We start from the raw sequence: 25,921 nt of genomic DNA, 5'->3' as shown, positions 1-25,921 counted from the left end.
TGAGCTGGCTGCAGACTTGCAGGACGTCGGACGGAAGCATCGGCGTTCCTCTGCTCCGGTTAGACACCACCTAGGAACACGCCAGGACCGAGTGGGATCGATGCTATGCTGAAAGCCAAAGAATATTATTCACGAGCAGGAGCTGGGACACACCGTAACGCTCGGTGCAAGGGGTAAGTCCAGCCACTACTCGCCTCGAGGGAAGAACTCCCCCAACTCCACCACCAGCACCGGCTGGAGCACTGCTGGAAGCCCGAGCCCGACCCCGCAGCTTTCGCACTGTTGGCTTTTTTAGCAGGAGCCCGTGAACTCTGTGGGGTTTCAGCAAGCAGCACCAGCCTCTGTTGCAGAACCAGAGCCCTTCCGTCACCAACACAGGCAGTTTGTTTGTCGGTCCCAAACCAAATCAGCGCGGTTTGGGTAAAATCGCCCTAGCGTGCAGCGCTATCGGTTGCTACAGAAGAACCTCAGATGCTGAGGAAGACAGGAATTGGGGTGCCGCAGGCAGATTTAGGTGGAACAGGACTACGGCCCGTTCTGAACTCCACATCTATTGAACAAGAATTATTCCTACCCCAGGAGCTATTTCCAGTTCAGAAGGCATAACCTCAGTCACTCGATGTTACTGTGTTAACAGCATCAATTCATGCCACATTAGAACACTTTCTTGGCACAATTTATTTTTCCGACCCAAACAAATAAGCCATTAGCAAGTCATTAACAATATTCTACCCTAAATTGTCAGTTTAACAGCCCTGTAAAAACATTTTTTTTTTTTTAGTTTAAAAACAAAAAAAGTGTGCATGCTATTGATATTAAAACTGCAGTTACTCTTTCAGGACTACCAGCTGTTTTGTCGCAAAGCGTTTCCAACATCCTAATCTGTACAGAAAAAGACAAAAACTCAATCGAAGGCAGCAGATGGCTGTGTTAGGTACCACGCGCGGCTCGGTGACAGCGGACTGTTTGAATTTCTCGTACACTTCCAGCTACGATATATTCAAGCCCTTTTGAGAGTTTGGTTCAGACCGATCGGCACAGAGTAAGGAAGCATTGTACATTCGTCTCTAAGTTGAAGTGAACTGAACTGGGGTAATTTAGGCTCGATTCCAGATGCTCCGTCTCAAGCCACTTCTTGAATAATGCCTCTCGGCTTTTTCTTATGCATGGTTTTTCATGTTAGCGATCACTGGCACTGCTTTTGGCCTGGCTACTCCACACCGATGAAAGCAGGGAGAACAAGAACAGGAACAGAATAGGATCTTAAAAATGAACAGCTTCTTGCCAAACCAGCAAGGATACCATTCCCCCTCGTCCCAGGCTCCATGGATATTTCTATCACATTTTCATATGTTAAGCGCTTCTTGGGAAGAGAGAAAAACTCTGGAACAGTGAGTATTTATTAGAATATTTTTTTGTTAAATAAAGAAGGAAAAAAAAAAAGAGTACTGCAGATTTAATTTCACATCTTGGCTATGCTCTGACAAAGGAGAAGTTACTGAGTCCAGCAACTACTTCTTGTCCCAAGCCAGGGATTAATTAATGCCCCTCCCAAAACTTGTACCTGTCCCAACCCACCCCCCAGCCCCCACCCTTCCCATTTTATTTCTCAACTAGACAACACTGTTGGCAAATCAAGACAGCATGAAACTTACATCAATAAAAACAGAACAAAACGAAAGTGAAGTGTGCCAATGCATCAGGGGAACTATCCTATTGAACGGTGTACTTCTCCGACTAGCAATTCTGCTCGGGAGTCAGCTGTACCTGTCACGGAGGGGGAGTTTAAACATTCTGAGCACGCTCCACGGCGCAACTGTAAGTGCTGCAGAACCACAGGACGAGAGACCGAACACCTGAATTTTTTCCCCCCAGGACTCCTTTTTCAGGAATACACATGGTTATCCAGCCAAGGGTTCGTGCAGTAACACTCAGCGAGCACAATCCGATGCTTTAGCACAAGTTACGATATCCAGTTCAGCACGGTATAAGGCATGTGGACAAGAAGAGACATCAGCAGAACGCAGCAGGATCAGCAGAACAGCATTGGTGATCGACGCTCCAGTTTGTCAGACTTCGAGCCCGCTCTGAATCCCCGATTCCTACCACAGACAATTAAATTCATTTTCTGTCGCAGCGTTTCTGAGGCTACGTATTTTTGGCCGAGCGTTAAAAGACCAACTCCTTTTGTTTCATTCTGATGTAAAAAGCAGAAACATCGGCGGAAGCTGTAGGAGAAGCAACTGAGCAGCGGGGATGTCTGCAGGTGATCAAAACTCTGCCCTCAACTTCAAGTGTCACTGCACTAAATCGGGGGATACTGAATGAGGAGTAAACTGGCCCAGCCAATAGCACTGTCACAGAACGTGTATTTAAAAAAAAAAAAAACAGAACAAAAGGCAAACAGATTAATTATGAACCTTTCTTTTCAGAAGCAGACCAGGATTAAAAAAATTCCCGCAAAATTAAAACGTTAGATTCTCCACCTAAAAAAAAGTTTATACATATGCGCTGAAAGTGACCACCACGCAGGTCTGAACAGCACCTTACAGTACAGACTAAGACTTAAAGAGCTGATCTCACATTGGAAGTCTTTTAATTAAAAAAAAAAGTGGCTATGGCTGGGATGACACGAACGGGACACTTCAGAACACAAGGCAGAGGCAAAATTGGCAGCCTCGCTCACCAGGCCATGGAAGCGGTGTAACGGGAAAGGGGCACTTCATGCACAAAATGTATTTTACAAAATACATATCCAAAAAGCAAAAAAGCCAACAAAAAAAAAAAATCCCACCTTGCACTAAATTGCAGCACTCTTAACACTTGCTCTGCCACAGACTGCTGCCCATGCCTTGTTTGGTAGAGGAGGCATGTGAAAAAGGGGAGGGGGGAGGGAAATCCACGTTTCAGTCTGGTTTTCAAAATCTCTCTCCTAGGGACGTCTTCAGTCATCTGATGTCAGACACAGAGCTCTCAGAGTACGTCGTGGTCATGACTGGAGTGCCGTTGTTTGCCAAACAACCTTGCCTCAAGGTTTCAAAATACGAGGCCTGCACCGGTTTATGATACTGCAGAACTTTTATGGCATCTTCTATCTTAAACCATTCCCTTTTCCTTCCTGCGGGTAGAAAGAAAAATCAGTAGATGCAACAAAACTGTTATTTTCTCTACGCCGATTAGCTTTCGATCACTGTCACACACACTAGCGCTGCAAGAATCGTTTCAGTCTGCAACAAAGCATCAGTTCAAAAGGCACTAGGAAATTCTCTCTCAGTATTCTGTGATCTCGAGGGCCGCCCACTCCAAGCACCGCATCAAAGGCTCCTTTATCCCCGTGACAGGTATCTCTTTGGAGCAGTACATCCACTACCCCATCAGACTGGTATTGCATTTCCTAATTTACTAAAAAAATGTTTTTTTTTTTTTTTTTTTCCCACTTCTGCCATTCCTGTTCAAGCCAGATACTCGTTTTAGGACAACCCGTGACAACACGCACCAACCACCGCCCAATTTCCAACAATTCCCACGTGGCTTCACTATCAGCGGGCAGCGCTCATTTCTTACTCTGTCAGTAAAACCATTTCTGAACTCAGCCCCAGGAAAGTGAAGTTACAGGTGCTGCAGTGCTACTGACAAACCCTGCGTGGAACAATAGGTTCGTTTTCATTTAGGAATCTGATTTAAATGCAAAGATTTCAAAAAGAGAACAGGGAACGGTTGATCCACACTGCCCACACGCATTTTCTTCTAGCTTCAGAAAGGACAGCTCTTCATGCTCTTTGCCTAGGATCTTACAGCGCAAGAATTAAACCCAGAACTGCTGTAGCGGCAGCTGTACAGCTGCAATGACTTCTCCTGGGCCACAGACCGAAGGCAGCGATTTGACCACAGCTTTTTTCCCCAAGCAACCAAAGGACTGCAGCTTTTCTCGACCACTCTTACAAGGACTCCGGCTCCCCGAAGGACGCCGCGCTGGCGTTTCGTCTGCGTCGAACCAGTTGATGCTAGCAAGCACGAAGGACTTACCAATATTGACAGAGTCCTCCCAGTCTTCCAATACTTCTGTGACAATAAGTACGTAAACATATGTCCTGTGTTTCCTGTCCCGATTCTGCAAGGCAAAGGGGACAGGATAATGACAAGGCTACCAAAAGGGAAAAGGTGACGGCACACGGGGCACAGCGACTACAGGTTGTGCTGCCTGCTGCAGCTGTGACGCTGCCACACCTGAAGAGGGGTTTCCCTCACAGTACGGTTAGTTCTGAGCTACTAAAAATGGTGCATTTTAAAGGACTGGTTTAAAACATTCATAGGGTCGCAGCCGAAAAGTCTAGCTCCTAATCTGCAAGACAGTACTTGGTAGATGGGTATGGTTATGAATCAGTTCCTCGGCTGGAAAAAAAGCACAGGGAATATTTTTATCTGTTTTACACAACTGAAATAGCGAGATATCACCACCGTGAAGAGTGCTCAAAGTGCCCGGTGCCCCTTGAGGACGCACCTCCCCAGCACTCACGTGTTACCGCGCTCCTAACAGCACACACACCTCTCCAAATTGCAGAGGCCAGCTTGGTAACCGGCTACTGCAGGTGCTAAAAAACTGAGGGCCACTGCTCTCCACCTGATGGGTGGCTCTTTTTGGCAGCAAGGAAGGTACGAAGGCACTGGAAATACTCGCTGGTGCACTGGATTACCACTAGCAACTCCAAATGAAACTGCAGATGATCGATGCCACTGAAAAGATGAGCATGTTTATATTTAAACAAGGAGCTTTAAGCTTTTCTTCAAATCCGTTACCTAGCTTACTTCACAACGAGCTGGGCAGTGCCTTGTCCTCCAAGAGGATTTCATACATTAAAACTTTACAACCCCGTCCGCCTCTGAAACTTACCTCAAAAATTCCCACTAATCTTCCTAACGTCCCTTTCACTCCAGCCTATGGAGAGTTCAAAGAGAGAAAAGAAAGGCTTTAGCGACAGCTCAGTACAGATCTCCTCATTTGTTGTGCAGGAGCAGTTCCTTCAGGACAGGAAGCAAACGCTGTAATTCAGTTAATCTGAGAACAACATGGTCACAGGAGAAATGACAAACGTATCGTGAGCTCTAACCACGCAGGCTTTCACAGGACTTCTCTTTTTTTGTATTCGAACCATTTTGGATTTGGTCTGGAGGAGAAAAAAGGGTTTTTTTGTTTATTTCTTACAAGTTAGTAACATAACCTGAACGACCTCCACAATCTCCTCTAAGGTTAGTCTAAGCGTGGATAAAGTTTGGTGTTTCGCAGTTCTACCCATGTAAAATTACAGCTTAAGAAAATAACTTCAGAGCACTTATAAGACATCCCCTTACACTACCAAAGCAACGTGACAGCTTCGAGGATTTTCAGGGGTGTCGTCCATCCACATCAGCAAACTAAAGCAAGCATAAAACACTTGCAAAGCTGTAAGGTGACCTCCCTAACAGGAACAGGACTCGTTTTGATACTCCGCAAAACGCAGCTTCCCATTGAAGGAAGGCTTTTGAATCAAACACGGAGACAAATCAGGAGGAGATCTAAGCAGCAGCTGTGTCTCCTATGTGAGTACTGCCGAGTATCTTCCCTCTTCATCTGATTTGCTGCCACTTTTTAGACATCCACGCGCTGCTGTGGCTCGGTCCCTGTCCTTAAGTGCTGCTTCACTCCTCTGCGCCCTGGCGCCTGCCTCATGCATGAATGCAGAACGCCAGCCCACTCGCCTGCCCCCAGACCCCTCCTTTTTTTTCCAATAATTTACATTCCCTTCTTTTTACGGCTGTAAATGGTTGGAAGTCGAGTGCTCCAGAGAAGATGACATTTCGCTCCATGACTTACTTGGTCTGAAACAACGCACACAACCTGGCACACAACCCAGCCACGTCTGGAAGGTAAATTCACTGCCATCTTTGGCAGCTGGAACGCATCCTGAGCAGCTCGGGAAAACAGTGCTCCTGCAGCTTGGGTGTACAGACCTGAGCATGTCAGGCTATTTTTTTTCTTTAAAAAAGGCATTTGGGTGAGGGGAGCTACACCCTTGATACAAATCCTCTGTCCTAAGCAGCCAAGATACTGCTTTCTGCTTGTTCAGCTACTAAGCAGCTGCTGCACAGTCACATGCTTTTAGAAAGGGAGACCTTTTATTAATTAAAGGCTAGGTAGGCTCCTGTTAAATAAGCACGGATAGCAGAACTATGCCGCCGGAGCGCACATCGCTCTCGCTGCTAACAATAGCTGGGGGCAGAGCCGCCCCAGGAGAGGAAAGGGCTTTGGAGCGCCCGCTGCTACCAGCACCCACAGAACCCAAATCCTCCCTGCGAGGTGCTCCCTGACCTCCGCTTCCAGGAAGCAGCTTTTCAGCCGAACCTTTTCTGGTGTTTTTTGGATGCAAAACGTGTCGTCTCACCGGTGCTCCTGACGTCCTGTTCAGCCCATAGGTGGGCCACTGCCTGTTAACCACCGGGCTATTTCTGGAGTCAAAGAGCAATTCCATGAAGGTCAACGCACGCGTGTGTGCGCGCACCAGCGCGGCTGGGGCAGATAACTGGTTCTGACCTTTGCAGACGAGCGATTTTACCTCATCTGCAGAGCCGCCGCTGCTAACCTGGACTGATCTCTCGCAGAAGTGAACTGGACAGCAAATGCTGCAAAAGAATTTCATTCAAAGAACAAAACTCGTTAAGCAATCTCAAATGCTGGCTTTAAAAAAAAAAAAAAAAGCAGTCCTATCAGCCAGCTAGCAATAACAAAGAGGAAAGCAAGGCTTCCACCTTCCCAACACACATACATAAATATATTAAAAAGTGAAGCGTAATCAGCTATTTTGGGTAAATAATGGTCTTATGCCAGTTTTCTCTACTTGTTCCTGAAGGTTATTGAATTACTGCTCTCCTTCCTCACCTGTAGAGGCACTGAACCAAAAGCCAGCGATGTTGGGATGGTTTAGCAAACTCTCCTACGTGACTAGAAACAAATTTATCTCCAGGCAACTACCCAGCCTGGAAACGAAGCAGGAATACTGCACGACCAGCATCCCAAGCAGCTTATTCCCAGCTCTAAAAGCGTGCTGGAACTAATACAGGCAGGAGGAGCCCTTCCTCGCGTGCTGGTTAAGCCGAGAGGTGAGCAAAATAATGCTGTCTGCAAACCAAGATCCTCCTTCTCCATTCTGCCTAGCTGTATTCGCCCAAAAAGGCACGCACAGTGATTCCAAGACGAACGTGCTGTAGGAAAAATCACACCGAATTATTATAATAACTCAAAGAAGTGCCAAGGTTTCCTTCATACAGGAATTTGCCACACGCAGTAGCAAGCGGCAGCATAAATGGATTGCTTCCAACCAGCTTCAGGTTGGCCATGACAGAAGCGAGAAACACCAAAGCCTAAAGGCTGCAAAGCACGTCAACCATTAGATCCTCCAGTCCCACGACTCTAGAACCCGATTTTACTGGTATCGTGAGTTTTCTAAACCTATAGGACGCCTCCAACCTGGGCTGAGTTATACACCGGTGCTTAATCCGCACACAAAAAAGCCAGCCTCCGTACAATCGTAGCTTTGTTTAAGGGGACAAGAGAACACGAAGCAGAACTCAGTCCCCCACTAGTTTCTAACGAAGTTGCCTAAGATACCGGAGTTAAATATCTGTGCCTGTTATCACCAAAGCCAGCCAGCTAACGACCAGCACAACTGCTCTTGGAGCACGCTCCCAATCTGTCGCTTCTCCACGGGCCACCCCTCAGCACCTTCCCTTGCTGCAGGACAAGGAGCATTTTCTTGGAAAGTTGGATGTACAGTCACGGGCTCATCCAGGACTGGAGCCGGATCTAAGTCTTAATTTGCTCCAGATGACTCTGGAATTTCTCCTCGGTAGTAACCTCATTGGGAATCCTCTGCCCTGACGGGCCACACCAGTGCCTGGCAGAAGCAGCACAATTTATTTGGGCACTCGTTCCCCCACCAAGCATTGGAAGTAGCGGGTACGGAGCCTGTGGTGCCATCCTCAGGATCCGCGCACGTCCTCAGAGGGGCAGGAAAGCACCAGCAGGAAGCGTTCGACCCGGAGGTGTAAGAAAACAGCGAATAAATCGAGCGACGGCATCCCCGGCAAGAGGCACGCTCCTAAAAGGAGACAGAGCTCACAAAGGCAGCTTCATATTCCCTGCTCCGAGCACAGAGCGGACCCGAATCAGCTTCCACTCCTAATGTAGTCCGAACTGGAAGGAGAGGCAGGCTTAGCAAGAGCGTGCGAGTGTCAGCAACACCCAGCTGCCCCAAAACAGCGCCCGACTTCAAACCGCTGCTGCACGCCCCGAGGGGAGGGCTGGGCGTTCAGGACAAGGAACAAAAATCTAGAGGAAATGAAGCTTTACTAGTTCTGCTGCTCGTGGAACAACTTGTTTTAATAAAGAAAAATGACTGAAGACATCCAAGAACAGCAGGTTCAGGTTTCAAAGCTGAAAATAAGTTCGGGTCAGATGCAAAAAGCAGCCTGCAGCAACACCATCTGTTCCTAGGGACAGCTTTTATTTCCTTCCATCTGAGCTAAGGAAAATGTGGGTTGGAATTTCAGCTATTTTACTTTGCTCTATTAGGCTCAAAGCCTGCATCTACTACAGACTACTGCCGGGCAAGAGGACTGTGGTAAAACACCCAAATCTTCGCTCTAACACTTGCAGCACCGAAGGCAGTAAATCACACCCAGAAGGACTGCTAGCTTAGACAAGTCCCGAAGACACCAATTACACAGCAGCTAGGCAAAATTTCTTCCTCGTGCCTCAGAGAGGGTTCTACTTACTCACCTACCCCTGTCCTGCAGTACAACCAATACGGACCTTCGCGCTGACGAAGTATCCTAACAGACCGAAGAGCTTCCCAACGTTACTGCTCGTTTTTCTGAGGTCTGAGCACGCGAGGCGGCGGGCGGGAGCGAACTTGGTCTATCCGCACTGAACACTCCTAAATCTACGGAGAGTTTAAAGCAATCACCTCAGTCATTCACTCACAGCCCCCGACGTGGTATTTCCAAAAAAATAAGAGATACGGGGCTTCCTATTTTTCCTTCTTCCCTAGCACTGAAAGATGTCGTTATTCATACCCCACATCACACCCAAAACACGTGAAACGGAACAGATTATTTATAAAACACGTTTAAGAGGAAAACTACTGTCTAGCGACCAGATCAAAGCGCTGGCACGATGGACTATTTCTGATACAGGCATCAACTGCCTGTTTGATCACAGCTGAAGCACAACTCACCCGGCTTTTGGTTCCCATGAAGAAAGCATGACTAACACGCCCGTAGTTTTATAGAACTTGACATTTGCTAAGTATTTAAAGGTCAGGATGTGAAAGATGCTAGAAGTGCAAAATTAAATGCCTTTGGGTTTAACAGATGAATGTGGAGGCTTTCTTCAAAGTCGCTCCATAATAAGTTTAATTTAAGGCATCTATTTCTAAAACATGTTCCTCGCCAGTCTCTCACACCCATAAAAAACCCTTACTCCCAACGTGAGATTAATTTTGGGGAGAGAACGCAACAGCAAAAAAATCCAAGAACGAAGACAAATACACTACCTTGGTACTAACCATTGTTTTAAAAGGCCACATCACTTTTCTAGAAGGGGAACCTTACAACATACCTGGCGTTTGCAGCCGTGTAAGACTGACTACCTCAATTTTTCAACAATTTGTCAGAACTAAGCAGTTTTACTGCAAAATCTCTGCTCTCATTCAGCGCCAGTGTGCTCGCCTACTGCCACTTTGCCTAGAAAGAACGCTCAAGACCTCAGTCACTTCGCATTTCATGCGGACAGTGGCGAGCGTGACAAGTGTCGGTACCTGTCTGCTTTAATACAGCTGCTGGTACAGATTAATGTAGATGAGGACTGCCTCAAACTAGGACAAGGACTAACAAACCGGGACAAAGGGATCGCAGGCTTCGCTCAGAATTAACGTTGCATTTGCAGCTCAGCAACACCAAAATTCTGCAAACCAAGAGGAGGGAAAAAGTCAGACTCCTTTAGGTGACGATCGCTCCAGCAACCACACGTTTAAGCTCAAACACATACACGGTGGAATTAAAAGAGGGAACGCAGAAGTTAACATGCTTCGTTTGGGGGAAGCGTGTTTTAAACAAGAAAATGCATACCACGCAGAAAGAATGAATTGAGAAAAACCAGCCTATTGTCATCTTCAAAGACCACAAGCAACTGAAAGGGTAAGGAGTCCTTCCAGCTCCTCCAACTGGCTCTTATTAAAATGGGAAAGGCACACCAAAGGCAGCGAAAGAAAGTCTGCAAACTTCTTCCACAGCTTTGGTCAGCACAAGAGCTACCTCCTTTTAGGATAAAAGTTCCTGTGTGTTCACAGGCACGGGGCACATGGGATTTTCTCTCTCCCAACGCAAGCAGCAGAGCCCATCTGCTCAGCTGAGCTGGGGCCTCCTTGTGAGCGCCAGACGTACCCGTCCCGGGAGAGGAGCTCAGAGCTCATACCTACAGGGAAAGCAGCCTCCGCTGCAACCTCCCCGAAAAAGCCTACCTTCACGTGAAAGGACGAAGGAGGATTAACAGCCTAATTCACACCAGCGAGCTCCAGCTAGCACGCCCACCAGTCACCCAGCAAGCAGCCTCCTGAAAACGCCGCCCTGCCAAATCAAGAGCGCGAGCTGGGAAACTGGGTGCACGAGTCCTTTACAGCAGCACAGCTGCGGCAGAGCAGACGTCCCCCCTCCTGCACGCACATTCCCCAGCAACATTTTTCAGTAAACAGCTCGCCGAGCCGAAGGCGGCTGAGACACATTCTGATCCGGTGGACGCAGCACGAGCGGCGTCCCGGAACACGAACGTGCTTGAGGAAGGCCGTGCACAAATAAAAGCTGGCCCCCGTTTTCCACCTGTGTCAGCTAGTCTCACGATCGTCAGCTGCAGGAGAGCTCGGGGCGATTTTATACACGACGGGCTGCTCTTCTGCAGGCCGCTTGTCGGGAAGCTGTTACCGTAACAGGTTTTGATAGCTCTGTTTTTTCTCCCACCCCGCGCTCACATCGAACGCGGCACGGCGAGGGGCTCCGGCGGTCCCGCCGCCCTCGGAGCTGCTTGCTGTTTGCCGAGCGGCATTGGAGCAGCGAGGTGCTTTCGCTGGGAATGACTCAACCCTGCCAGGCTGCCACAGTTTGAATTACATTCTCATTCGGCACCAGTCCACGTGAGCGAGGGAACACCAGCTGAGGGAGAGGGGATTATCTCAGCCAGCCCGAACCAGTTTCTTCGCTGCAGATTGAGTCCGCGCCAAGGCTCCCTTTCAGCCGCTGAGCTGTCATGGAAAGAGAGCGACTCTTCCAAGCTCCGCGCTGCCTGAGAAAGGGAGGGTCGGTACAGATTTATTTTAGGGATGTGAAAGGCGAAGCCGCGCATCTCCTGAACGAACCTTTGACTTCTGCAGCAAATGATTTAATTATTAATGATGATTAGGTTGTAATACATTAAATATCGTAACTGGAACGCGTCTGTCGTTCTGGTTAAACTCGCTTCGGCTTGATTACCGAGTAACTAAAAAAGCCAGGGCTGTACTACAAGCTGGAAACGCAATTTGCAAGCAGCGATCCACAGGACTAGAGAGACCTAAAAAAAGAAAGTCGCCGTATCGCTTCATAGCTTTCTGATAAACTGCTGGATTATAAAAGCAACCAAAGAGAAACACGCAGCTCCGGAGCTGCCACATTAAGGCCAAACATCGAACATTTTGTTAGAAAGCAACAGGTATTTCCAAGTACTTTGCGGGGGGAACTTGACAGACGAGACAAACAGAGCAACTACTGGGGAAGCTTCCTCCCAGCTCCCATCAATTCGCTCTTTATTTCTGTTCTACAGCACCAAGATTTATAACCCTCTTGAAAGCGTTTTAATCCTTCCTTACGTAACTAGGAGCCTACTTGGTCATCCGTACATAACCATTTAATCATTTCCGAATCTATGCATCTCTCCAATTCAATAATATTCAGTTCTAAAGACCAATTTCACATACAGCGTAACCAACTACCATTTGCTGACTTGAAAATCCTTTAAAAAAAATGTTCTTCCAGCTTTAAAAGAAAACCACGCCTTCTCCATACAGTTCAGCGTGTGCTGCCGTTTGACCCCATTTCTGAAACAGCTCCAATTCAAAGACAAAACCATGAACACATCAGAAATTGTTGCTAGTGGTAACTTTGCAATCAATTTCTGGTATTCATAGAGAACTCAGAATATATACTAAACCAAAACTTACTGACATTCCTATACTTGAGGTGTCTTCAGTGGCTCGTAAGGGCTTGTTTCTACTTTATACCTAATTATTAGCTCCACAAAAGCAAAAGCTTTTTTTTTTTTTCTTAAAGTTCTTTTAAGAAAGCATACCTCATAGGAAGGTAACAAAACAGAGAATATCACTGTATGTACTGGAAGTTTATAGCTTCATTTTATCCATTTTCAGTTAAAAGTACCAGGTGAGGAGAAGTCGATGCCAAACGAGAGCCTTAATTACGTTCCTGTGCTATCTGTGTTTAGGACTCTGGTTTCCCTCCCACGTGGCTATCGCCGGTGACCCTGTATTTCTCTCCACCTCATGAAAACAAGCTGGAGGGCCGAAAACGCTCCCAGAGCCCCGTCCGACGCCGAACAGCGAAGCTCCAGGAGCCCCCGCTCTCCTCGCGTCCTTACCTCTTCACAGACCTCTCGCACCGCGGCCACGTTGGGCTCCTCCTCGGGCTCCATGCCGCCCCCAGGGACAATCCATCGATCCGGATGCCGACTGCTGCTCACCAGCAGCACCTGCGGAGAGCAGAGCACAGCTGATGGACGAACTCACAGCAACGCTCCTTTTCAGAGCCCAGCTGCGGGAGGAAAGGTGTCTTTGTACCCCTCGCACCTCCAAATCCAACGCGCGTCCTTGGAAGCGCTCTGCTCTTCCCAAGGCAATTTCTTTACCCCTTGCAGGCAGCTGTGCAGGCTGCATGACCAACGGCAACGAGGCACTCCAGCACTCCCAATTATTTCAGCCATTACCTTCTCGTCGCGCTCGAGCACTGAAGAATAAATTAAGCCTCCGCATACCAAACCAACAGTTTGCTATGTGATACGGCACCGCAACACGCACACTGTAAGAGCCTGCTGCCGTACCCGGTCACTGCATAGCCCTGACAGCTGGGGACACGTGCCGTGCACCAGTACGAGACTGCCCAGAAGCTGCTCAGCACCTCCAGCCCCTGCAGAAGTCCCTTGATTTGCCTTTATCAGGACCTTTGGCCTCGCTTACCTCTGCGGTGACATTAAGGATATACACAAGGCAGGTACCCGCCCACTAAAAAGCTGACACGGAATTGTTTCAGCAAGGTTTTCAACTTCCCCGCCTGCCCCTTCTTTTGTAGCGGGCACCGAGGAGCTCCGTCAGCTCCGGGGCCAGCACTTGGTTACTTGGGGTTTGGATGAGGTTGTCCCAAGGGGATGTTTAAGCAAAATGTAAGTTTAAGTAAAACCACCTAAAAGCCCTACAAAAGGGCTGCAGAGATGGACGGGTTGTTTTTTCACCAGGAAAATGATCCAACCACATTCAACCATTTTCACAGTACTCATCTTTCATAAGCATTCTTTGTGGGATATTTCTTGAAGCACTTTATTCCAATGTAAGTCTGCTATGTTCGGTTCTCTCTTTGTCTTATTAAACTTCCTTGCTGTCTTCTGGAAACAAAAAGCCAGCTAACAAGCTCAACTGGATGAAGCTTTTCCCAAAGAATACCGAGGCACTGCGCTTATTAAACTTACTTGCGATACATCCATGAGCAGAGATGGAAACTAAAAACAAAACTAATACTGTTTTTCAGCTCTCTAAACAAAGCCTGTTCATTAGAGTCATCATGCTATACTTCATCATTTCACTGGCACAAAGTTCCGAGCCAAAGCAACTTGCTCCAGAAACTTTCCAACATACCAGTCCAATTAGGTTACAGGCCAGCTGTAACAGTTTCAATCAGACATTTCAAAGTTAAACTGCGCGAGGCACTGAAGTCCCAGGCTTTACTGTGTAAATGTTGATTTACCAGTAGCATAGGAAAAGATTTACGCTAATTACCAAGAAATCTACCTACAGAAGTCAGAATTACACATCTGAGGCAGAAACAAGCTCGAGATTTCAGAGTTTCGCGGGACTTTTCTCTTCTGGAAATTCTCATCTGCCAGCTGACCACCCCACAAAGTGATTTCATTTTTGGGGGGCCCAGGGTTGAGGGTGGCCAACGGGCTGGGGCACGCAGGGCTGAGGAGAACCAGGCTCAGCTGCAGGCTCCAGACGGCGGCTCTCCAACCAGGAGCAGCAGAGCTAAAGGCAGAAATTGAAGAGGGGTCACACCAAACGTTTTGGCAACTGCTGGTCTAACCTTTCCTAAGCCTGGAACGAAACTGGGGGTTCTCAGGTGTCAGAACGCCTCTGATCAGCAGCCTTCTGTGGATCCTACTAATTATAATGCCTCAAAGCCTCCTCTTCAGTGGGAACCCACACCTCCGTCCTGCAAGCCGTGAAGCGGCACCATTTATTAAACGATCCCCTTTCAGCCCCCGAGCACAGGGCTTGGACTCGATGACCCTCGTGGGTCCCTTCCGACTCGGATATTCTGCGATTCCACGGCCACTGCAGGCTCAGCACGCGGGGCACGCAGCTGGCCTGCGCCGTCTTCCCCCGGCATCTGATCCCATCGCCTTACACTGCTTTTTTGACTTCATCCTGACTCATCACCAGTGCCACGCACGGAAGAGCTCGGTCTGAAATTCCGACCTCCAGGTCAGGAGGTGGTTCTGGGGACAAAGCTAAAAGAAAAGTAGCGGCCATTTCAAGCTTGTTGGGTAAGGAGGACTCGCGGTTGCAGTTTCTGGTTTCAACGCAGAGTCCCAGCTCAGAGGAAAAGGGAAAAAAAAAAAAAAGAAGCAAAGATGCAGAAGCAGCTCCCTGCACACCAGCAGAGCACAGGTCGCGGCGTTGAACTCCTGCCACCTTCCACTTGTGAGAAAAAGTTATCTGCCGAGGGAACGGCTGTACAAAGACTTCTGAAGGAAAGCCCGCTGGATTGTTCGGGCTAAGACAATGCCTCACCAGCACACTAGTAGGAACTCTGAGGTGTAAACAACAGTTTTAGGCAAAGTAAATTAACTTCAGCTGGCCTGGCACTTGAGCATTTTCTAAATAGAATTAGCACGAACAACCCTCGCTGGGAAGGAAAAACCTGTCATTCTCACACTTTTATGTAATCAGACTATTTCCTGTTTAATAAAAAGGAAATCCCATCAAGAGAGAGCAGGAAACATGCCCTACAAGGTCATTCTTTTAAAACAGCTTTAAACAGGATATTGCTACCAATGAGCTCCCCCAAGACAAAGGGAGCTGGTTCACCAGGAGGGTGAGACATTGTTGTACTCCGAGCCCCCCCATCTGAAAACGGCCCGAGTCCCGGGAGCTGCAACGCATTCAAAGGCGCCCACTACAAAGGTCACTCGAACCGTGGCTTTGGGTCGGAAGATCTTACAAACAGCCCCAAACCCGGGAACACGAGAGCTGCCGAAAGCCGTTGGTACTCGGGAGGCCCAGCCTGAATGCTGCTTCCCAGGTAAGAAATCCCCCGCGCAGACCTTCTCCCCCTGTAGGCGTAGGGGAACACCACACACCTGGCCAGGAGGAGACGCCAGGGGAGCAGGGGCTGCTCCCTTGCGGGACAGCGATGCGAGTTTGTGTTCCTGCCCTAAAAAAGGTCAGAATCCTTCTCTACCTTCCACCGAAAAGCCAAGAGAAAACGGCAGCTACCCCTTCCCTTTACAACGTAACACTACAAGAACGTTACCCGATTGCTCAGTTAGACTGAGCCTACTCCAATACGGTTCTACCGCATAAAGCCAACAACTTTTAAAGGGTATCTGCTGGCACCTCACATCCCTGGTACCTCAATTTTCGCTGGTGGATTTCTTTATTACATAAAATCATTCACCTGGCTACAGAGCAACAAAGAAATTTTAATCAAAACAGTCAGAAAAAAGAGCGAACGTCACTTATCTCTGACACGTGCTTAAAAGCAGAAGGGAAAACACCACATTTCTCAGAACTGGAATTGTACCGGTTTAATCTTTACGGTGCAGCCTGGTCATCTGCGCCCCTCACCGCGGGCAAGGCAACCTCCAACACCGGAGCTGCAGCAAGGTGAGGCTGCGGTAACGGGAAGCTGCCCCTTTTCAGAGCCCTGCATTCACGCCCACTTCTCCCTCACCCCGCAGAAGACACCGAGGGTCCCCTCGCTGCTCAAGGAAGACTTGGAGAGCTACCCACCGGCACCTTTGAGAGGATACAACCTAGACTTTTGGGTTAATTCAAGCCAAAACACAACGGCAGGTTTACATTTCTGCTTTATTCTTGCTACGCAGCTGTCTTTAAGGTGGGAGCTGAGGCTCTTGGCTTTGAGACTCTTGGCTCTGAGATCCCGGGGGCAGGTTTTGGAGCCTGGTCTTGGTGGGAAAGCGTTTGCAGGTATCACGTCGCCCAGCCAAGTTCTGTTTTCCAGGATTTGAAAGACAATTATGTCATTTCAAAGTAGGGAAATGAGCAACACAAGCCTCTTTGGCAAGGCGCACGGCAGCCCAGAAGTAGCTCTCAGACACAATCAATGAAATAAAGAGAGAGGTTAGAAAAATAAGCAGAGTTTGTTTGAAGCCTGCAGCAGGGGCTCCTGAGCTGTAGCCCTGACGGTAAGCGACCTCCAAAGCAGGAGGCACGCAGAGAACCAAAACCCACCCCGGGCTTTCCCCGGGAGGAGGCAGGAGAGCAGCCGAGGCACCTAAAGCTGCCAGATCGCCGTGCGGAGCCCGAAGAGCCATGGGAAAGGGGAACCGAGACCGACCCCGGGATAAACCCGCGAGCCCCCGGCACACGATGCTGCCCTTACCACAACTGCACTACGGACATCTTTTTTTCCTTCACATCACGTTGTCTTCCTGAAGGAACGGAAAGCAAAAGCCGGGCAGCCAAGGCAAGGCAGAGGATTCCCTCTCAGCTCCAGCGCAGGGACGGGGGGAGTCCCGGCTTCTTCCCTGCGACGCTCGATTTAAACGACAGCAACCTCCCGTAAATAAAACAACAGCGGTGACACTGTGGGCAACTCCATCCCTAGAAAGAGGCTGCACAGAAGCATTACGGCAAAGACTGAAAGAGCTGCGACGTTATCAGAAGCTGGCCTCCGGTGTTATTAATTAGCAAATGAGCCGTCTACCCTCCCGTCTTCCAGGAAGGGGACGCTCCCAGCAGACGCCAGCCCAGGCCCATCCGCCCGGCAGCGCTGCCCAGCACGAGGCAGCGGAGGAGATGTTAAAGACGTGCTCTTTGGCCCGGCACCGCTCAGCTGCCAGGAACCCACCTCCAGCTCCCGGCCACCCAAACTGCCTCTGCGTCTCCCTTCCCGTTTCCCCCGGTACTCGGGCCGCGTCCCACGTACGAAGCCCCTGACGTTTCAGGCTCATTTCACGCTTCAGCGTTACTTATCGGGGCAGCGGCTGCAAGAAAGCGCCTACCACGCTCGCGCCACGCTTTCGGGAGACTGGCGGAGAAGGAGGCTGACTCCAGTGACTTTTGCCCGTACAATCTGCCTTTGTCTGAAGGTTTCGGTGTGACGGGAGGCTCCGCGTGCCGCAGCCCGGAGCTCAGCTGTGCTAGCGACGCTCCGAGTAGTCCTCTGCCCAGCCAGGACACTGCAGCCGGCACAGCTCTGTGTGTCCGGCATAACAACGACCTCCGATGCTTTACTCAAAGTTCGCAAGTGCTCTCAGAGTCCCTAGGTGCATTTACTGCTTCTATATCTGGCAGAGCCAGGGGCTGACCCCATCAAACCACCCTGAAACGCTACGAAGGCGAGGCTGAGAAACCGAGCGCACGAGGAGGAGGAGGAGGAAGAGGAGAAGGAGGGAGAAGGAGGAAGAAGAGGAGAAGGAGGAGGAGGAGGAGGAGAGGGGCACCCAAAGCCCTGCAAAGCCCACTGCCTCCCATTTCGCTGGCAGGAACACAGCCCCGCGTTTTGCCAAGCTCCCGGCGCAGGGCAGCCCGAACGAGCGTGCCAAGGAGCGCCAGGTTTGCGGGACGGCTGCTCCCACCCTCTTGCTATGCGGGGCACGTCGCCAAGCTAGCACATCGCCCCGCGGCACCGAGCACGCAGCGGGCAGCAGGTTGTAGCCAGCTTTAGACACGGCGATGTCTCCAGCCAGCACAAGCAGCACTGAAATACCTCAAGCCGCAGAAAAAGCCCGTCCTGAGCGTAACGGGAAGAGCACGCCCCTGCAGGAGCACTGCTGCTCCTCAGCAGCACACATTTTCTTAGGCAAAGGTTATTTTTCCACAGGCACCCACACCTTGCTCCGTGGCAGGATGAGATTTGACTTACAGCACCGTATCGGGAAAACGGAGGCAGCAAATCAATGACAGAAAGCTCACGGAGGAAATTGTTCACGCCACAGACCTTGACAAGAGGAAAGCCTGAGCCTTGAAAAAGGGGGAAGAGGTGAACTGGAAGAGGTTCAGGTCATTTCAAGTGCTTGGATCACACCTACAGAGTTATAAGCAAGATGAAAAACAAAGCAAATCCCGTTGGTTTTTAGGCTACTTCTTAGAATAACAATAATAAATCATCCTGCGCTGCGCTGCTGTGCCGGCTTCAAAATGCCACGGGTCACGTTGCTGTCACCACACATCGCCTGTAACTGCAGAGTGCCCGCTAACCCCTACCGAGGCAAGACAACCCGCAGTCCTTCCCCTGCACCCCGGCTACGCCACACGACTCCTCTGCGGTGCGCTTTCGGGGGGGACGAGGGGCAGCAAGCAGCCGAAACGCCTGCACAGCGCCGCTCGCCTGGGCAGCGCGGGGCTGATAACGCGGCACTCCCAGGCAGAGCCCCCCCGATAACCTGCTCGTGCCTGCTGACGCCCCCTTGGTCACGGCGCAGCCCTTGCGCAGCTCTTCCGGGCAGACTTCTCCCAGAGGAATGCTAGCTTTTGAACCGTCTTTTTATTTTTTTTTCCCAAGGAAAACGATGGGAGTTATTTGGTGTTTTTTTTTTTTTTTCGCACAGACCGAACGGCTGCACGTCAGCAGCTGCCCGTGTGTACGCTGACTGGTTTGCCTAACCAGCCCTATTCATAAAACACAGCATACAAAAAACCTACAGCCACGAAAACCCTCGAGAAGCTTTTCAAATATAAGTAGTTAATTCCACACAGAACATAATTACGCTATTTACACAAGAAAAAGTAACTGCCCAAGCGAGTAAGAGTAAAAATAACATGAACCATCTGAATTATCTTTTTTTTTTAAAAAAAAAACTACCCAGTAGATAATTGTATCCCTCTGAATTTTACACGTTAACGTGAAGTTTCTGAGAACAAAGAGTTAGTGTGCATCGGGCACTGCCCAGCACAGAGCTACGGACACAAACCCTGACACACGCATGCACCGCGTGGGAAAGAACCATGAGCAGCTGGTGCAGCCGCCCAGTTGGGGTGAAAAAGAGCTACAGGTTAACGAGACCGACTCCCTGCCTCCCCGTTACGGTGTTATACACAGCACCTGAACGCTGATGTTTACTGTTTATAAGACAGACCCGTGAGTTTCCTCATTTTGTCCTATCCCAATTGTTCTGGGACACCCCACCACAGAGGTACACAGCCCAGCACTAAGACAATTCTCCTAATTTCAAAAAAAACAAACAACAAACACACACAACACAGTGATAAAACCCGAGCACATGATGTATTTTCCTTTTGCTGAAGGGAAAGAGCTGTTTCCCCCAGACCCCACGACCACCCAGCCCTTTGGGAGCGGCCCCAGCCGCTCGTACCTGGCTCTGCAGCGGGGGCAGCGTGACGAACCACGGCCCGGAACCGATCCTGAGCATAACAGAGGGGCGGTGGCACACAAGAACAAGGAGAGAAGGGCAGGGAAGAGCTGTGGCCTCTGGGCAGACGATAAGAGGCTCGGAGACAAAAGGGATTTCAGGGAACTGGTAGGAGAAGGGACAAGTGCCACAAGCGCCGCTGCTCCTGGGTCCTTCTCAGCAAACGTGTGGGTTGAGGGGGCCCTTTCCAAATTTGCCCCTTTCCTTCAGTTGCAACAGAACGAAGACTGACTCAGTCCTCCAGTTTCACAACAGCTTACACAGCTTCCAGTAAGACAAGTGAAAATTTAACAATTCTCATCCTTTTGTACTTTGGCAAAGTCCAAGCGAGCACGGAGCTGCTCGTCAAACTGCTCGCGAAGGCTTCCGTTGCGAAAAGCCAGAAACCACTTTTTAGACGAAAGCTCGGTTTTTGCAGAGGTTTGTACCCTTGGCCTTGGAGAAAACCAGCCACCAGCAGAGCAGAGAGGGGCAGGAGAAGCACAAACAAGAGAACTATTTCTAAACTGGCCTATATCCTACTGGGGATGTGGTAACGTGTTAGCAACGGACAGGGAGACCTTCATCTGGTTTCAGCCACAAACCTTTTGTGTAGCTGAAGGGAAGGTAAGGAGTCAAGCTGAGCCACTGGAACGGGGACTCCGAGACCGTATTCCCCTGACAGCTCGACGATCATATGATGCTGAGCTCCCTTTACTTCCAGGCAGCAAAGTACTCCAAGTGGTTGCAGCTAATAATATTTTTATATCGAAGCAAACGCACCACGGATGGCAGAGGAACGCCGAGCGATCACCAGCACAGCCTGCAATTAAGGCTGGAGAACTGCTGCGCTACACCAGCTTGGTTTAAAGCTGACCCAGGAGAAGCAAGAAGAAAAAAAAAAGGTTAGTTAGCACACCAATTACTTCCCCTGGCCGGGGTTGGTGCGGGGCTGCAGAACCGCTCCTTCTGGTGACGGCGCTGCCTTGGCACACGCGGAAAACCACGGAGCCAGAGCGCTGACCAGACGCCGTGTGAAAGCGCGGTGTTCTCATCGTAATTCAGACTCCATTCACGCCTGAGAAAAAAGGACAACCGATCCTGGATGCCATTCTTCTCGAAGCATTTCCTCCAGAAGTCTTTGAAAGCTACCAGTTGTTAAGGAGCAGCTTGTCCTTTCACCAGATACAATGCAGGCGTGCTTCAACCTGTAGCTCCACCAGCGCAGGACTCAAAGCCAAAGGGTTCCTTTTAGTTCTGCTCAAACGTAACCCAGAGGTGCTGCCGTTAAGCAGGCTTCCATCTGCTTCGCAATAGTAAGGCGTTAGTAAATTTTCTGGAACCTTTCCTCCTTGAAACAGCCGGTCTACACAAAAAGATACTGGTATTATTTAAAAATAACACCCTCAGAGCAGTACCGAGAGGCGCTGACCTCACGGGCAATAAAAGGGGTGATTTCAGAGAGAGCAAGACTTGGGAGCTCCTGATCCGCACGCTGCCCTTCTCTGCTCTCCCAGAAGCAGCAAATACCCAGCGAGTTTCCTCCATCCGAGGAGCTGAAAGCGGCAGAGTCCTGGGGTTGTGCTGCCGCCAGGTTCCCTGAAGTCTGCTCACACCCTCTGAGCTAATCCCGGCGATTCCCTCGTCCTCCCTCCTGCCCACAGACCCCTCTGCGGTGGCTCACTCTTTACCAAACACCACAGATACGGATTTTGATGCAGCCCAATTGAGAAATGTATTTATTTTTTCTTTACCCCATTCGAGATTCATGCTTAAATGAGTTCTCCCTTTGCTGCTTTTTAAAGGACTGTGTAACAAAGGCAGCTTTTCACCCAACGTTTGGTCTTCCAGAACTGTTCCAGAGCTGCTTTCATGGCCAGGAGGGGAAGCTTCCAAACCCAGTACAGAGAAAACGTGCGTCCTCAAGCAGCGTGCGGAAGAAATAAATCACTTAACTAAAAAAGAAGCAAGGAATTATTATGCTAAGCCTCTTTTTTTTTTTGCAAATATAATGCCTAACGAAAGACGTGCTGTTTTAACAACCCCCGTTTATTGCCAAGACTTTAAAGAAAATTAAACCTGCGGACCGAAGAGCTAAGGGGTAAACGCCTAAAAACAAGCACAGTCTCCTCTGTAAGCGTAAACAGAACCTCTCTGATTTCTTCTTGTTCGTTGACAAGATTGTTTAATTCAGGAACTAAATAGGGGCTCAAAAAAAAAAAAAGAGAAAAACTTGTTGTTTTTTTTAAAATCCACAGTGGGACTGGAAGGAGAAAAGCAAGAGGTTAACAGCTACCGTTTCTTAAGCCCTTAAAAGAAGCAGTAAGCAGAAACAGCCCAGCCTACAAACAAATCGCTCTTCAGCACTGCAAGTTTGAATTATTTATCAAAACTTGCCTTGGGCCTTTATTTATTTATTTAAAATCAGTTTAATAGGTCTTTAACTAACATATTTTGGTCCTGTTCCCCCCTCCCTGCCTGGAGAATCCCTTCAAATGGATCTCAATTTCCATTTCAATAGAAGCAATCAATACTAAATAATATCACTGGCACCAAAGCGTTATTTTCCAGGAGAAAATGAAAACCAAGAAATCTTTCCGAGTAAAAGCATATTTTCAGAGCTAAAGTACATAATTGAACATGGACTGATGACACGTTTCCAGTCACTGAAAAAGTGCAAGCAGCAACAAGACCAGAGTGGCACACTTGTCTCAAATTAACTGAGCTTTGAATAAACACCAGCAAATGAGAACTAAGCTAAAAATAATTAGGAAAAAATTATAAAATCAAGGTTTCTTCCCTGCTGATTGAAATTATCGATACAAGCACGATTTACATGGCCCCCCGGCCTAAGACGAAGTGCAGGTCTGCGCAACGAGCCCACCCTGGTACCTATCGGTTTGACACCAACTTTCCTAAATGCATTTCTTGAACACTTCCACTTCGCGACCAGCGACGGAAGCAGGCACACTGGAGCCGAGAGCGCCCGGCGCACCTTCAGCTCTCCGTTAAACACACGGATACCATAAATAAAACCAAAGCAGCGCCGAACGGCCGCGTGATGTCCTCAGGAGGCCAACTCCAACTCAAACCAAGGCCATCCCACGCCCTGCCCAGCACCGCTCCCGAAGCCGTCAGTGCTCCTTCGTGCCACAGCAAGGAGCAGCAGCTACCTGAGCTCGCCGGCGCGCTCACGGGAAGGGCCCAACACCCGGGGCGGCCAAACCTAAAGCGGGAGAACGGCGCTCGCGTGAGCGCCCACGCCGCCCTGGTACGCGGGAAGTTTTCCAGGGCCGCGTTTGCAGCCTCCGTAACGGACCTGTGGAAACGGGAAGGCGCGATCAGGGAGCCAGCCAGCTCCCGACTCCTGCTTCTGCAGCTGGCAAGGGATTTTTCAGCTCTAGGTCCTATAAACTGGAGACTGAAGTTGCATCAGCTTAAACGAGACTCGGAACCCACTGAACGCTGTTGCCAGCCACAACTCTGACACAAAGACAGCCTTCAAAATCTCAGCCTTAACCAAACAGCAGCTTAAACTACGCTGCAAGAAACTGTCCCACGCCAGCGTGCCTCTGGACGAGTTTACTTTTACTTCTTCATCCCCCTCAGGTCAGCGTTGTGAAACCTTCACGTTAACGAACCTTTGTGTCGCCAGCCCCACAGCAGCCCCGGACACGCAGCAGCCCCCAGCCCCGAAGCAAGCTGCAGGCCGTGGCGCTCTGCAGATCGAGGAGATGTAAAAGAGAGGCCAAGGACGAGGCAGCAGCCGATTGCGTCAGGTAGCTGTTAACATCACATTCGTATTCTTAACCAGAGCGTAATCAAACATGGTCAAACACCTAATCCTGGAGAGGAATTGCCACATTTGCCTCACAAATTGTGTAAAGTTGCATCAGAAAACTCAGATGCCTTCAACCACGCGTGCTGATAAGCCCCAGTACCATTACACAATGCGATTACATTCTTCTTCACAGTCAGTTCAAAGTACCATAAATTCCCTGAAAGTCAGGGGAAGGACCAGCTACGATGAAAGCTGCACCAAAACACGTTAAGTATATTTATTTATTTCAGATCATTCCGAGCTGAAGTGTTGACACTTCACCATGACAGCACAGCTACAAGGGTTTTGTTCAGCCTCCTTCGCCACGTTAAATAATAACTGAGCGGTATGCTAATTTACTTTCCTCCAGCGAACCGTCGGCATTCCCTTCTGATTTCCTGTAGCTACAAATAGGATAATCAGGAGAACAAAGCCTTTAGTCCTGCCACTCAGGAGCCAGTAAATGAAACGAGGTACTCCTGACTCCGTAAGAAGCAAAAAAGACCTGCAGCCGAGTTCGTCCCGAGCGCTGCGAGCCCGCGTCAAAACCGTGTTAAAAAAAGAATTGTGAAAAACGCGCATCTGAGCAAAGTTCCCCTTTGTAACTTCACAGACAATAGGAGCACTTAGCAACGCAGCCGCTCCTAAACTAACCCGTTTACCTTTAATTCCCACTTCCTCCCAAGCCTCTCTGGACAGCAACTTCTGGCACTCCATCAGTCCCCTTTTATCCCGGTTTCTTTTTATAAAGCCAAGGTCAGGTTTCCTCTCCTATCTCATGTGATGTGCTGGACTGAAGTTCTGCCAGCGTGGTTGGTCCAGTCAACTGCCAAACCCCATCCCGTGCCACAACGCTCCTTACCAGGCTGTTCCACCACCCCAAGACGTGCAGGCTTTCGTTCTGAGCAGCTTTCTTGCGTTTAGTAACACGGGGGGGGGGGGGCGTGCAGACCCCCAACCTTCCCACCGGCGTGCAAACACACGTCCAACAGATCCCCGCTGCCGCTCCGCAGGGGACGGCGGGGCAGCTCCGGGAGGGCAGCGTTCTGCACCAGGCTGCCCCGAGGCGTCCGGCCGCACCTCGCCGGCTGGATCCCAGCCCCATCCTGAGCCCTGGGCACACACCGCCCCTGCCCCTACCCCTCTGCCCCTTCTCGCCCCCCGCTCATCCCTTCTCTCCCCCTAACTCTTCCCTTGCCCCCGCTCCTTCTCCCCCCTACCCCCTTACCCCTGCCCCTCCTCGCCCCCATATCCCTGACCCCTCTACCTCTGCCCCTTCTCACCCCCTACCCATCCCTTCTCTCCCCCAACCCTGCACCTACCCCTGCCCCTTCTGCCCCCACACCCCTGCCCTCTCTATCCTTACCCCTTCTCCCCCTTACCACTACCCCTCTCCCCCCTACCCCCCTGCCCCTCCTCACCCCCGTATCCCTGACCCCTCTACCTCTACCCCTGACCCCCAACCCTACACCCCTGCCCTGCCCCCTCTCCCCAAGCCCCCCCCCACATCCCCAAGCCCCCCCCGGTGCCCCCAGCCCCTCACACAGACCCCCTTTTCCCCGGCGCAGCCCCCCCGGGCCCTGCCCGCCGCCCCCCTCCCTCCGGCCCTCACCTCCTCCTCGCTCTCGCTGCGGAAGCACAGGCAGGCCGCCCGCTTCTTGTAGCCGTCCCCGTCGTAGGTGCGCGTCTGGTTGGACTTGAGCTTCATCATCCTCCGCTCCGGGGGCTGGAGGGGGGCGGCCGGGGGCGCGGCGAGGCCTGAAGGGGCCGGGAAGGAGCCGCCGGGGCTCCCGTGAGGGGCGGGCGGGGAAGGCCGGGGTTGGAGGGGGGGGTGTCGGGGGGGGGAGTACGGACAGGGACCCGCCTCCCCGCGAAGTCTCTCGCTCTGGCTGCCTCTTTCTCCCGCGGGCCGGGAGCCGGCCGCTACTCGCTGCCGCCTTTCGGCCGCCTCATCCCTCCCGTCGCTCCCAGCCGCCCCGCCGCCGCCAACGCTCCGGCCACCGCCGCCGCCTCCGACGACGACCGCGACGCCATCTTGGGGCACGCTACGCAAACGGCGTAAAGCCGCCGGGCGGGGGAGGCGGCGACGGCGGCCGCCCCCTGGCGCTTGGCCGCGCGGCCGCTACGCAGACGGCGCAGCTCGGCTTCCAGAATCCCTTCCC

The 25,921-nt window shown here is 50.4% G+C and overlaps 1 protein-coding gene across 1 annotated transcript; it reads right to left on the bottom strand.

Annotated features, from left to right (window-relative positions):
* Window positions 1-663: 663 nt before the first annotated feature.
* NUDT3 (nudix hydrolase 3) lies at window positions 664-25,921 on the bottom strand. The gene is made up of 5 exons (XM_080569207.1): window positions 25,372-25,921; window positions 12,713-12,823; window positions 4,892-4,936; window positions 4,027-4,111; window positions 664-3,118 (listed from the first exon to the last, which is right to left on the bottom strand). The coding sequence occupies exons 1-5, from the start codon at window positions 25,468-25,470 to the stop codon at window positions 2,949-2,951; spliced, it is 510 nt and encodes a 169-aa protein (XP_080425333.1). The 5' UTR covers window positions 25,471-25,921; the 3' UTR covers window positions 664-2,948.

The sequence above is a fragment of the Anser brachyrhynchus genome, assembly GCF_964034855.1.
Source record: "Anser brachyrhynchus genome assembly, chromosome: 27".
In the NCBI taxonomy this organism is placed as follows: Eukaryota; Metazoa; Chordata; class Aves; order Anseriformes; family Anatidae; genus Anser; species Anser brachyrhynchus.
The sequence above is the reverse complement of the archived record's forward strand: the minus strand, read 5'-3'. Positions and strand labels throughout refer to the sequence as shown.